A 14431-nucleotide genomic window follows, 5' to 3' on the forward strand; every position below is an offset into this window, starting at 1 on the left:
GTTCAGGTGGAGGCGAAACGGGAGGAGGTGGAGTCACAGGGGGCGCAGCGTGGGATACCATTCTCACATGGTTTCCACCCCGGGTCTGTCTCTGATAGCGCAGCCGGCGATCTATCCTAATGGCCGATGAAATGGCCTCATCAAAGGACTTGGGTTCAGGCTGACTTAACATAAGATCGGAGACCTCATCTGACAACCCTGATAAGAAACAATCTAAAAGGGCAAAGGTGTCCCACCTGGCTGATACTGACCACCTCCTAAATTCAGCAGCATACTGTTCAACCGGACTCTTGCCTTGACGTAACAATTTGAGCTTCCGCTCAGAAGTCGAGGCAATGTCTGGATCATCGTAAATTATAGCCATGGCTTTAAAAAATTCCTCTACAGAGGTTAGGGCCAAGTCTCCGTCGGGCAGACTGTACGCCCAGGTCTGAGAATCACCTGATAACAAAGTTTTAATAAATGTAACCCTTTGGGCCATAGTTCCTGAAGAATTAGGTCTCAACTCAAAGTATGATAACACTCTACTCCTAAAATTTCGGAAGTCAGATCTGTGACCGGAAAATTTTTCAGGTACAGGCATACGGATGTCCGTAACTAGAGGAGATCGCACTGAGTTCATAGCTGATTGAAGTTCCTGAATAGCCCCAAATATCTGACATATCTGGGTCTGTTGGTTCAAAACTGCCGCGGAAAGTTGGTTTACCGCGGTGGTCAGGACTTCAGCATGGCTATACAGTGCGTCCATTTGGGTTTGGTCTGCCGTTCTGTAACGATCGGTGTAACACAGAGAGGATCTGATTATCGGTGATCTGCAGTATCACCGAGAATACAGATATATACCCGATTATTGATGATCTGCAGTATCACCGATAATCAGATATATCTCTAACCTCTGGACACCTGAGTATATTCAGTGTTTGGTGCAACAGTAATACTTTGAGGAGAGCACCCGTACAGAGGGTGCAAGGCAGTAAAGGATACTGCCCAAAGAACAGGCTCCTTCCAAAGGCCTGAGGCTCCCCAAGGGGAGGAGTCAGGCAGAGAGTGGGAAGGACCAGAGTGTGAGTGACACCAATAGAGGAATGTCACTAACAGACTGTGAACTATCTCTAAGCTCTCGAGGTCGGACAAGCCAGGTCGGCAACACACGGACAGATCAGATACAGAGACAGGAGACAGATACAGAATCCTAAGACAAGCAGAGTTTGGCAACAGAGTAGGGGGGGAAGACACCGAGAGCCCAATATAGTGCAGTATGTTATGTAAAATGGGAAGACAGTGGTATAATGAAATATACTCACAAGCATGGGTTACCCTTCAGGCAATCACTGTATAGGCAGGTGGGGAGATTAGACCTGTCCCCACTCAGGATTAAGAAGTCGCTCTCTGTAGTTCGGAAAAAAGGGGGCCAATTCCCCTCCACCAGGGGTGGACAATATTGTGTAGCAAGAGAACAGAGGCTATATATTATGCAAACTGCGCCCACCGTTAATAATGATCTATCATACAAAATATCAAGCTATCAAAATATCAAGCAACCAGAGTTTTCGCTATCAAGATTAGTCCACAGTGTACAATTGTATATAAACGCGTTTCGCGGGTTCAACCCACTTCATCAGGCTATGGAACGGAGTATAACACTTGTACGTAGGGTTCATCAGCTTAGCGCCTCAGTATCAGACTGAGGCGCTAAGCTGATGAACCCTACGTACAAGTGTTATACTCCGTTCCATAGCCTGATGAAGTGGGTTGAACCCGCGAAACGCATTGCAAACTATTGGAGTGTATGATTAAATTCTTTCTTGTGTTGAAAAATCAACTTTTTCTTGTGTGTTCTCTGGGAGAGGCGTATCCAACCCATCACCTCCCCGTTTTTAAAACTTTTATCTTTTTTATACTCCTGGCGCCTCTCTTGCTACACAATATTGGCAACAGAGTATCAGATATAGCGAAGTACCAAATCAGAGATCAGAAGAGTAGTCAGGAAAGGAGAAGGTCATAACAAATAATCAACAATGCCTAGTCTTGGGTGTGAGCTCCTTGATCATCAACACCCTGGAACTAGTCTGAATAATAACTGGATGGTAAAGCTATTTCCTAGTCTTGGGTGTGAGCTCCGTAGTCATCAACACCCTGGAACTGGTCTAGAGAATAACACAGATAGTCCTAGTCTGGGGTGTGAGGTCCGTGATCATCAACACCCTGGAACTGGTCTAGAGAATAACACAGATGATATACAGTATTCCTATTCTGAGGTGTGAGGTCCTTGGTCATCAACACCTAGGAACTGATCTAGAGAATAACACAGATACTGACAAAAGGTCTGAGTGCTACCACGTAGTGATCGCAACGGCAGACACCAGAGAAATGACCAGCACCCAGTATATATACCAAAGCGCTCTCCAGCGCCTCCCCTAAGTGCTGGACCAATGGGAACTGATAGAATTGTTAGCTGACCGGCTTGGTCAGCTGACACCCTTCTGGCTGTCATAAAAGCTCTGCCTCTCAGCGCGCGCGCGCGTCCTTCTGAACCTGTGTGGACTATCAGTCCCAGCCACACCAGACATGTGTTGTAATGCATCCGCTGTGTTGGACGCGGAACCAGCCGCACCGCTATCAGAGCATGCGGCGGTTTCTCCGCGTTCAGCCATACTGACAGATGTAGGCCTATGCGTGCAAACCGCCGAGTCGGACGCGGAATCCGCCGCCTTGTTCTCAAGACATGCGGCGGTTTCTCCGCGTTCAGTCATGCTAACAGATGCAGGCCCACGCGCGCAACCTGCCGCGTTGGACGCGGAATCAGCCGCCTTGTTCTGAGCACCCGCGGCGGCTTTTCCGCGTTTTCTCACAGTAATGCAGAAATTTTACCTTCAGCAAGTCTGCTGGTTTTAGAGAGGTTTACCTTGCCTGCATAGTAACACAGAGCCACTTATGGTCTGCGCCGTATATTGTTGTGTATAGAGTGCTTAGGGGTCCCCATGTAAAACTTGCACCAGGGCCCATAGCTCCTTAGCTACACCACTGGGCAGACAACTCATGGTGTGTGCTGGAACATAATTAGCTGTTCGAATTTCTTCCCTTCCACTCTCCCCCCTCTCCAGTGTAGTGATGCAGCGTAGAGCTCCCCCACCCGCCATCCTTCTAGAGATGGGAAGTCCGGATCTTTTCAATGATTCGGATGATTTGAATCGGATCATTGAAAAGATCCGGATCTTTGATCCGAATCTCGAATCATTTTACTAGGGTAGCATTCGGGGGTGAAATGACTAGCAGGACAGGACTTTCCCTGCAGTGGACAGAGAAGGGGAGGGGGGTGGACAGACAGAGAAGGGGGGATGGTGGACAGAGAAGGGCAGAGGCGTAGCTAGGGCTTTCAGCGCCCGGGGACAAAGACTATTAATGCGCCCCCTAAGGTGAAGGGTGCGGCCAAAGCAAGGGGCGTGGCCACATATTAAATGTGGGCGTGGTTATGGGTGGAGCCAAATGTACAGGAAGTTAGCAGGCTCACGCTCACCCACCCTCCCTCAGTATGTACCTTCCAGCATGTTCCAAGACAAATTGAGCAATCATGAGGCCCCCAACATGACCAACTCAGCAATCATGAGGCCCCCAACAAGACAAATTTAGCAATCATGAGGCCCCCAACAAGACAAATTCAGCAATCATGAGGCCCCCAACAAGACAAATTCAGCAATCCTGAGGCCCCCAACAAATCATGAGGCCACCAACAAGACAAATTCAGTAACCATGAGGCTCCCAACAAGACAAATTCAGCAGTCATGAGGCACATAAATAGACAGCATTTCACATAAATAGGCAGATGCCCCCTTAATATGGTAGACACCTCTCACCTGGCAGCAGTTCCCTAAAATACACTCAATCTGACAGCAGTGGTTCCCCAAAAATAGGTAGCCCCAGGTCTATAGGTGTCCCCAGAATAGGTGGCCAGCAGTATAGATGTCCCCAGAATAGGTGGCCAGCGGTATAGATGTCCCCAGAACAGGTAGCCAGGGGTAGAGATGTCCCCAGAACAGGTAGCCAGGGGTATATGTGCCCAGTATATGTAGCCAGGGGTATATGTGCCCAGTATATGTAGCCAGGGGTATATGTGCCCAGTATATGTAACCAGGGGTATATGTGCCCAGTATATGTAACCAGGGGTATATATGCCCAGTATATGTAGTAAGGGGGTATATGTGCCCAGTATATGTAGTAAGGGGGTATATGTGCCCAGTATATGTAGTAAGGGGGTATATGTGCCCAGTATATGTAGTCAGGGGGTATATGTGCCCAGTATATGTAGTCAGGGGGTGTATGTGCCCAGTATATGTAGTCAGGGGGTATATGTGCCCAGTATATGTAGTCAGGGGGTATATGTGCCCAGTATATGTAGTCAGGGGGTATATGTGCCCAGTATATGTAGCCAGGGGTATATGTGCCCAGTATATGTAGCCAGGGGGTATATGTGCCCAGTATATGTAGCCAGGGGGTATATGTGCCCAGTATATGTAGCCAGGGGGTATATGTGCCCAGTATATGTAGCCAGGGGGTATATGTGCCCAGTATATGTAGCCAGGGGGTATATGTGCCCAGTATATGTAGCCAGGGGGTATATGTGCCCAGTATATGTAGTCAGGGTGTATATGTGCCCAGTATATGTAGTCAGGTGTGCTCCCCAGCAGGAGGGGAGCAGCGCAGTGGAGGGAGAGCGTTGAGCACCTTAGGGGGCTCTCCCTCGCTCGCTCTCCCCTCCAGAAGTAATGTCCGGGTGGCTGGCAGGCCCCCACCGCACCCCCCCCCCCCCCCCCGCGCACTTTGGTCCTGGGATCAGATTCACCTGGGGGCTCCTCGCACGCACGGCACGTCCACGCTGTCTGCGGCCTGCCTGGCCCTGTTTAGCCTCTAGAGGGATGGTGCTGGCTGGGCTGGGGATCAGGGCAGGGGTCGGGTTGGGCTGGCTCGCTGGCTGGCGGCGCCTCTTCTGCTGACTTGCCGCTCTGCGCAGCGTTCCACTTCTATATGGACGCTGCGCGGCGGGCGATCATGACGTGTGACGTCACTCGCAGACTGAGGATCGGGAGATCCGGATTCCGGCCCGGATGGCGGTGAGCGCTGCATAGATAAAGTAAATGTATATAAAAAAAAACACTGCAGCTGAGCTGGGGGCGCCCTTGGGGACCTAGCGCCCGGGGGCACTTGTCCTACCCCGACCCCCCCTAGCTCCGCGCCTGGAGAAGGGCAGGGAGTGGACGAAGAGGGGAGTGCAGAAATGTTTTTTGCAGAAATGTTTTTTGCACAAATTACCCACATGTTGCAATCATGCTTTAAATACATTTCACCTGTACGTTCATCTGTATACTTTAATTGATAGATAGTACTTTAGATAGCACTACAAGTGTCAGCATGGCTTACATGTAGCTGCTGCTGTATTGCAAGCCATCAGAGAGCACTACACGTGTCAGCATGGCTCATATGTAGCTGCTGTTGTATTGCAAGCACTCAGATAGCACTACAAGTGTAAGCATGGCTCACATGTAGTTGCTGATGTATCACAAGCCATCAGAGAGCATTACAAGTGTCAGCATGGCTTACATGTAGTTGCTGCTGTATTTCAAGCCACCCAATAGTACTACAAGTGTCAGCATGGCTTATAGGTAACTGCTGCTGTATTGCAAGCCATCAGATAGCACTACAAGTGTCAGCATGGTTCACTTGTAGCTGCTGTATTGCAAGCCATCAGATAGCACTACAAGTGTCAGCATGGCTTGCATGTAGCTGCTGCTGAATTCCATGTCAGCAGAGAGCACAAGTGTCAGCATCACTCCCATGCAGCTGCTTCTGTATTACAAGCTATCAGATAGCACTACAAGTGTCAGCATGGCTTGCATGTAGCTGCTGCTGTATTACCATTGCCTTGTCATTCTAGCCCAGCACTGCTGTCTGCAAAGTTACTGAGCTGTGCTTCTGAGCCAAAACTTTCCCATGTGTTCACTATGCACAGCTATGGAACAGACAGCCTAAAATGAGCAGCATATTACAGCCAGTACGTGTGCTCCACACACATCTGGCAGTGGCACCCATGTCCCCTGTCTCATCTACCTGTCCCTCCAACTGAGATATTCATCTCTGCACTGCTTCGAAGGACCCCCTGCCCGCTGAGAGGGGGGGGGGGGGCGTGCCGCTCCTGGCTCCACCCCCTTTATGAACCGAATCGTTCACTTTGATGATCCGGATGATTCGACTCACAAAAGAGATTCGAATCGTTCATGATCCGAACAACACTACATCCTTCCCTGTATCCCCCCTCCTCATCAGGCGAGCCTCCTCACGCGTCTCCGCTGCCCGCCTGTGTGTGGCTGGGAGAGGCCGGGGCCCGCCCAGGGGAGGGGCTTGTAGGCAGCAGTACACTGCCAGGCCGGGTTGGGAGGAAGAGGAGAGGAAGAAGCAGCCTAGCAGAGCCTCCTCTAGCCCCGGATCCGCCAGCAGCAGCGAGACGTAACGGTACCCGGTCTGCTCTTGTTGTGGGATGTGAGCGGGCGGCACTGCAGGGCAGCCTTACACGCTTTCTCCTCTTTCTTGGGCTGGAGGGTGGGCTGATGCTTGCTGAGGTGCGACAAAGTAACTCGTGGAAAGTAGTGAATGACATGTATGCGAGTGGCAGATAACGGGATGGGCTGTGGATGCTGATGAATGCCGGTGGCTCGGGCGGGTCACTTGTTGCTGTATGGGGGTTAGGCTGTGCTGAGGTGTGAAGCGTCCTGCGAGTCGGTCCCGCTCTGTACGACAGTGTCGGGCTATATATGGCCAGTAGTGTCATTTCCCCTGCCTTTTCCTGGTCGCTCTCCACCTACATTTCTGTTCTTTTTCTCCCCACCTACATTTCTGTTCAATGCTGTCCTCCAATCATAGCGTAGCGTTACACTTGCCACATGTCCATCGCCAGATTCTTCAGCTTGTTCTCTCTAGCGGTTATTGCGCAGCTGGTCACTATTGCCACAGCATGTTCCTCTTTGGTTCTAGTGATTGTCACCACACACAGGTGCTGCACCCCTCCTGTACATCCCTGTGCCTCATGTCACCGGCTGGGCTCCCCTGTGGCCACCCCCCCCCCCCCCCATGCAATGTCACCACACACAGGTGCTGCGCCCCTCCTGTACCTCCCTGTCCATCATGTCACCGGCTGGGCTCCCCTGTGGCCAGCCCCCCCCCCCCCATGCAATGTCACCATACACAGGTGCTCCACCCCTCCTGTACCTCCCTGTCCCTCATGTCACTGGCTGGGCTCCCCTGTGGCCACCTCCTTCCCCCCCCCCCCCCCCCATGCAGTGTCACCACACACAGGTGCTGCACCCCTCCTGTACCTCCATGTCCCTTTTGTCACCGACTGGGCTCCCCTGTGGCCACCTCCCCATGTAATGTCACCACACACAGGTGCTGCACCCCTCCTGTACCTCTCTGTCCATCCATGTCACCGGCTGGGCTCTTCTGTGGCCACCTCCTCCCCCCCCCCCCCCCCCATGCAATGTCACCACACACAGGTGCTGCACCCCTCCTGTACCTCCCTGACCCTCATGTCACCGGCTGGGCTCCCCTGTGGCCACCTCCTCCCCCCCCCCCCCCATGCAGTGTCACCACACACAGGTGCTGCACCCCTCCTGTACCTCCCTGTCGTCACCGGCTGGGCTCCCCTGTGGCCACCCCCCCATGTAATGTCACCACACACAGGTGCTGCGCCCCTCCTGTACCTCCCTGTCCATCATGTCACCGGCTGGGCTCCCCTGTGGCCACCTCCTCCCCCCCCCATGCAATGTCACCACACACAGGTGCTGCACCCCTCCTGTACTTCCCGGTCCCTCATGTCACCGGCTGGGCTCCCCTGTGGCCACATCCTCCCCCCATGCAATGTCACCACACACAGGTGCTGCACCCCTCCTGTACCTCCCTGTCCCTCATGTCACCGGCTGGGCTCCCCTGTGGCCACCTCCTCCCCCCCCCCCCCATGCAATGTCACCACACACAGGTGCTGCACCCCTCCTGTACCTCCCTGTCCCTCATGTCACCGGCTGGGCTCCCCTGTGGCCACCTCCTCCCCCCCCCCCCATGCAATGTCACCACACACAGGTGCTGCACACCTCCTGTACCTCCCTGTCCATCATGTCACCGGCTGGGCTCCCCTGTGGCCACCCCCCCATTCAATGTCACCACACACAGGTGCTGCACCCCTCCTGTACCTCCCTGTCCATCATGTCACCGGCTGGGCTCCCCTGTGGCCACCCCCACCCCCATTCAATGTCACCACACACAGGTGCTTCACCCCTCCTGTACCTTCCTGTCCATCATGTCACCGGCTGGGCTCCCCTGTGGCCACCCCTCCCCCCATGCAATGTCACCACACACAGGTGCTGCACCCCTCCTGTACCTCCCTGTCCCTCATGTCACCGGCTGGGCTCCCCAGTGGCCACCTCCCCCATGCAATGTCACCACACACAGGCGCTGCACCCCTTCTGTACCCCCTTTCCATCATGTCACCGGCTGGGCTCCCCTGTGGCCACCTCCCCCATGCAATGTCACCACACACAGGTGCTGCACCCCTCCTGTACCTCCCTGTCCATCATGTCACAGGCTGGGCTCCCCTGTGGCCACCTCCTCCCCCCCCCCCCCCCCATGCAATGTCACCACACACAGGTGCTGCATCCCTCATGTACTTTCTTGTCCCTCATGTCACCGACTGGGCTCCCTTGTGGCCACCTCCTCCCCCCCCCCCTTCCCCCATTCAATGTCACTACACACAGGTGCTGCACCCCTCATGTACTTCCCAGACCCTCATGTCATCAGAAGGGCTTCCCTGTGGGCACCTCCTCCCCTCTATGCAATGTCACCACACACAGGTGCTGCACCCCTCATGCACTCATTCCCTGTCCCTCATGTCACCGGCTGGGCTCCCCTGTGAGCACCTCCTCCTCACCATGCAACCTTTCCTGAGGGATTTTAAGCCTTTTAGAACCTTTAATCCTGCTGGCGCCTCTGTCCACTCTTACCTTTATAGATGAAACCTGGCCAATAATGAATGTCTTTGCCGAGAGTCCATTGTGTGTACAGCAGTGCTTGGCCATCGATCCACTTAGCGGATCGATTTGGCCAAGTGATGACTTTTGGCATTGTTCTGTCCCCTCACCTGACTCGAGTATGACTTCACTCACGCTGCTATGTCAGCCACCGTGCATAGCCTGCAGGCTAGCAACGTATCCGTACAGCCTCAGCCCTGCAATGTCACCCGAGGGATCAGGTACCATGTGTATGGGCCTTTAGGTAGAGTGTTCAAACAGTCACGAACACTGAGGCCTAGTGCACACCAGAGCGTTTCCGCTGCGGTTTGCGATCCGCCTGCGGGTGCGGATCCGCTAGGGTAATGTATTTCAATGGGCTTGTGCACACCAGAGCGGGAGGCGTTTTGCAGAAACGCATACTCCCGGGCTGCAGCAGATTTTGGATTTCGGATGCGTTTCTGCCTCAATGTTAAGTATAGGAAAAACGCAAACCGCTCTGAAAAACGGCACTTCAGAGCGGTTTGTCAGGCGTTTTTTGTTACAGTAGCTGTTCAGTAACAGCTTTACTGTAACAATACATGAAAGCTACTACACCAAAAACGCTACACAAAACCGAAAAAAACGCTAGCTGAAACGCTGCAGAAAAATAAGAAAAAGCGTTTCAAAATCTGCTAGCATTTTGCGGATCTGCTAGCGTTTTTTGGTGTGCACCAGGCCTGATTGTGGTTTTCCACAGACAATTTTATTGGTGTGAAAGCATTTTCTGCACGCATCAGCTGACTGTGGGCAAATGGAATCACGCACTGTGTGCAATGCTACGCTGCAAACTTTTCCTCCCCCTGCATATGGGCACCACATTAAAAGTTAACCAGCCCATTGATTAATGTGGGCTGTCACATCTAGTGTGATTCTGCATGCTGGAAAACCATGTGTGATTACCTCAAATGTGAGTTCTGCCGGACTGCTATTACTATTAACGCCATATAAAGAACTTCATCAAAAGAGCTAGAGGGGTGGTTATTGTTAGGGAGGGGAGTGGTTAGTGTTGGGCACAGAGAGGGGAGGTTAGTGTTAGGCTTCAGAATGGGGAGGTTAGTGTTAGGGAGAGGAGAGGTTAGTGTCAGGCACGAAGGCACGAAGAGGAGAAGTTAGTGTTGGGTACATAGAAGGGAAGTTAGGGAGAGGGACGGTTAGTTTTAGGCAGAGGGGAGGTTAGTGTTAGGGACAGGAGAGCTTAGTGTTAAAGGGAACCTGAGATGAGAGGGATATGGAGGTTGCCATATTTATTTCCTTCTAAACAATATCAGTTGTCTGGCAGTCCTCCTGACCCTGTGACTTTAATACTTTCAGACATAGACCCTGAGCAAGCATGCAGCAGATCAGGTACTTTGACACAGCTTTTACTGGATTACCTATATGCTTGTTCCAGGGTTTTGACTCAGATGCTACTTAAAGAGAACCCGAGGCGGGGTTCTAACGATGCAATCCACATACAGAGGCTGGGTCTGCCTATACAGCCCAGCCTCTCCCCTAACTTCCCCCTGCGTTCTGTAATCAGCCATAAATCACAGCCGCGCTGTGCGGTCTGTGTTTACATCTGTCCTGTCAGTCTGCCGCTCCTCCTGCAGAGCTCCGGTCCCCGCCCGCATCCCTTCCCTCCAATCAGCGGCGAGGGAAGGGACGCGGGCGGGGACCGGAGCTCTGCAGGAGGCGGGGGAGCGGCAGACTCACAGGACAGATGTAAACACAGACCGCTCTGACACGCTGTGTGTCAGAAGCCAGGGCTGTGGAGTCGGTACAAAAATCTTCCGACTCCAACTTCGACTCCACAGTTTATGAAAACACGACTCCAGGTACCCAAAATGGCTCTGGCTCCGACTCCTAATACTTAACAGGGCTGTGGTTTTTGTACAAAAATTATCCGACTCCGACTCCTCAGTTTATGAAATAAACAAATCCGATTCCGGGTGGCCAAAATTGTTCCGACTTCGAAGCCCTGTCAAAAGCACGTCTGTTATTTATGGCTGATTACAGAGTGCAGGGGGAAGTTAGGGTGGATTGAAATGGCAACAGAGGCTGGGCTGTATAGGCAGACCCAGCCTCTGTATGTGGATTGCATTGTTAGAACCCCGCCTCGGGTTCTCTTTAAGCCTGAAGATCAACAGAGCTGCCATGCAACTGGAATTGTTTACAAGGAAATAAATATGGCAACCCCCCTATCCCCCTCACCTCATGTTCCCTTTAAGATGTGGAAAGGTTAGTATCAGGCAGTGTTCAAATTAGCGTTCTTTTTTTTTGGGGGGGGGGGGGGGGGGTTGTGGAGCGAAAGCATTTACCCTTGGCTGACATCAGTAGAGAGGCCCAACCAGAAGTAGTTACAGTAAACAGCACATACAGCTCTAGCAATGATGAAATAAATCTTGACTAATCAGCAATTTCCTAATTGCCAGTTGATTTGGGAAGAAATGTACGGTATTTTCATATTAAAACATGTGCATTAGTAAATCTTACCTAGAGTAACACCACATCTGCAAAAGTTGGCTTTTCCAGACGCACACTGAATTCTTTTCCCCAAGCCATTATGTCATGCAGACAGCGAGACATTTGACATTACATTGAACTAGGAAAACTCTTTATATATAAGCGATTCATTGAATCTCTATAGAACCAGGATTGTTAATTCTTGATGAACTGTCCAATTATATGGATTTGGGAAATTATTTAAAACGGTCTGGATGATTTCAACCTGCATAGATCCAGACAGAAACATTTTGAGACGGGGGATATTAGCCATTCACACGATTCTCCATTTAGCTGGGAAAAATTGTACTCCTGACGAAGTGTACGTTACTTGTTATAAAGTTCACGAAACTTGCGAGAGAAATTAATATTTATCTCGACAGGCATCTGATAGTATTTAAATGTGATGTAAGACTGATACGGATACTTATTTCCCCTAGAAGGGTATATGGCAGACTGTATTAGGTCTGACCAGAAACACAGGGACTTTATTCCGTTTTATAATCACCCATATTGGGATGATTTTGGTACTATTGTAATAAATGTGAATACATACATTATGTGATGGTTTTGTAATGGAAAAAGTATATCTCTGTGTTTTTTTTTTAATATGTTGTAATAAAGTGGTATTTTATTGGTTATCAGATGATTTGACTCAATACTTACCTGTTTAACTTTGGATCTATCTAACAAAGTTTGATTTCCCTGAAAAATCCCCAAACTAATACCAAGATTAGCATCTTGTTTGGAAAACTGCATTATTTTATTATTATTTTTATTATTATTTTCCCCTCTAACCACCCCCTGAGACACCCATCAATCACCTCCTGTCACCCCCCCCCCCCCCCCCCCCCCCTAGCACTCCTATCCATCAGATCAGGCCCAATACAACCTGTCATCTAAAAGGCCACCCTGCTTATGACCGGTTCCACAAAATTCGCCCCCTCATAGACCACCTGTCATCAAAATTTGCAGATGCTTATACCCCTGAACAGTCATTTTGAGACATTTGGTTTCCAGACTACTTCTGTTTTGGGCCAGTAAAATGCCAGGGCACTATAGGAACCTTACAAGTGACCCCGTTTTAGAAAAGACACCCCAAGGTTTTCTGTTAGGTGTATGACGAGTTCATAGAAGATTTTATTTTTTGTCAAAAGTTAGTGGAAATTGATTTCTCCCACCCAGCATGGGTATGTGTAAAAATACACCACAAAACACATTATACTACTTCTCCTGAGTACAGCAGTACCACATGTGTGGCACTTTTTTGCACCCTAAGTGCGCTAAGGGGCCCAAAGTCCAATGAGTACCTTTAGGATTTCACAGGTCATTTTGCGACATTTGGTTTCAAGACATACCCATGCTGGGTGGGAGAAATCTCTCTGTAAATGGACAATTGTGTGTAAAAAAAAAAACAAAAACAAAAAAACAAAAAACAAAAATTGTCATTTACAGAGATATTTCTCCCACTCAGCATGGGTATGTGACAAAAAATAAAATCTTCTATGAACTCACCATACTCCTAACGGAATACCTTGGGGTGTCTTCTTTCTAAAATGGGGTCACTTGTGGGGTTCAATACTGCCCTGGCATTTTAGGGGCCCTAAACCGTGAGGAGTAGTCTAGAAAACAAATGCCTCAAAATGACCTGTGAATAGGACGTTGGGCCCCTTAGCGCACCCAGGCTGCAAAAAAGTGTCACACATGTGGTATCGCCGTACTCAGGAGAAGTCATATAATGTGTTTTGGGGTGTATTTCTACACATACCCATGCTGAGTGGGAGAAATATCTCTGTAAATGGACAATTGTGTGTAAAAAAAACAAAAAAAAAAAACAAAAACAAAAACAAAAAAAAAAAAATTGTCATTTACAGAGATATTTCTCCCACCCAGCATGGGTATGTGTAAAAATACACCCCAAAACACATTATACTACTTCTCATGAGTACGGCAATACCACATGTGTGGCACTTTTTTGCAGCCTAACTGCACTAAGGGGCCCAAAGTCCAATGAGCACCTTTAGGCTTTACAGGGGTGCTTACAATTTAGCACCCCCCCAAAATGCCAGGACAGTAAACACACCCCACAAATGACCCCATTTTGGAAAGTAGACCCATCAAGGTATTCAGAGAGGAGCATAGTGAGTCTGTGGCAGATTTCATTTTTTTTTTTTTTTTTTTTGTCGCAAGTTAGAAGAAATGGAAACTTTTTTTTTCAGTGTCATTTTCCGCTAACTTGTGACAAAAAATAAAATCTTCTATGCCTCACCATGCCTCTCAGTGAATACTTTGGGATGTCTTCTTTCCAAAATGGAGTCATTTGGGGGCTATTTATACTATCCTGGAATTTTAGCACCTCATGAAACATGACAGGTGGTCCGAAAAGTCAGTGATGCTTCAAAATGGGAAAATTCACTTTTGGCACCATAGTTTGTAAACGCTATAGCTTTTACCCAATCCAAGAAATATACACTGATTTTTTTTTTTTTTTTTTATCAGACATGTAGCAGAATAACTTTTGCGCTCAAATGTATAGGAAATTTTACTTTATTTGAAAAAATGTCAGCACAGAAAGTTAGTCATTTTTTTGACAAAATTCATGTCTTTTTTGATGAATATAATAAAAACTAAAACTCGCAGCAGCAATCAAATAGCACCAAAAGAAAGCTGTATTAGTGACAAGAAAAGGAGGTAAAATTCATTTAGGTGGTAGGTTGTATGACCGAGCAATAAACCGTGAAAGCTACAGTGGTCTGAATGGAGAAAAAGTCTCTGGTCCTTAAGGGGTAGAAAGACTGTGGTCCTCAAGTGGTTAAAGGGTACCTGAGACTGATGAAAAGAAAAAATTAATACATACCTGG

General features: G+C 49.5%; 1 protein-coding gene across 3 annotated transcripts in view; it reads left to right on the top strand.

Moving 5' to 3' along the window:
• The first annotated feature begins 6248 nt into the window (after positions 1 to 6248).
• The window catches only part of ELOVL5 (ELOVL fatty acid elongase 5), a 107843-nt gene continuing 99660 nt past the window's right edge, over positions 6249 to 14431 (top strand). Inside the window, exon 1 of one of the 3 annotated variants that reach the window (XM_068281362.1) lies at positions 6249 to 6504. In XM_068281362.1, the coding sequence (XP_068137463.1) occupies positions 6270 to 6504 (235 nt within the window). In that variant the 5' untranslated portion in view covers positions 6249 to 6269. The other 2 variants (XM_068281363.1, XM_068281364.1) reach the window with 2 other exon arrangements.

Source organism: Hyperolius riggenbachi, chromosome 4, assembly GCF_040937935.1.
Source record: "Hyperolius riggenbachi isolate aHypRig1 chromosome 4, aHypRig1.pri, whole genome shotgun sequence".
Classification (NCBI taxonomy): Eukaryota; Metazoa; Chordata; class Amphibia; order Anura; family Hyperoliidae; genus Hyperolius; species Hyperolius riggenbachi.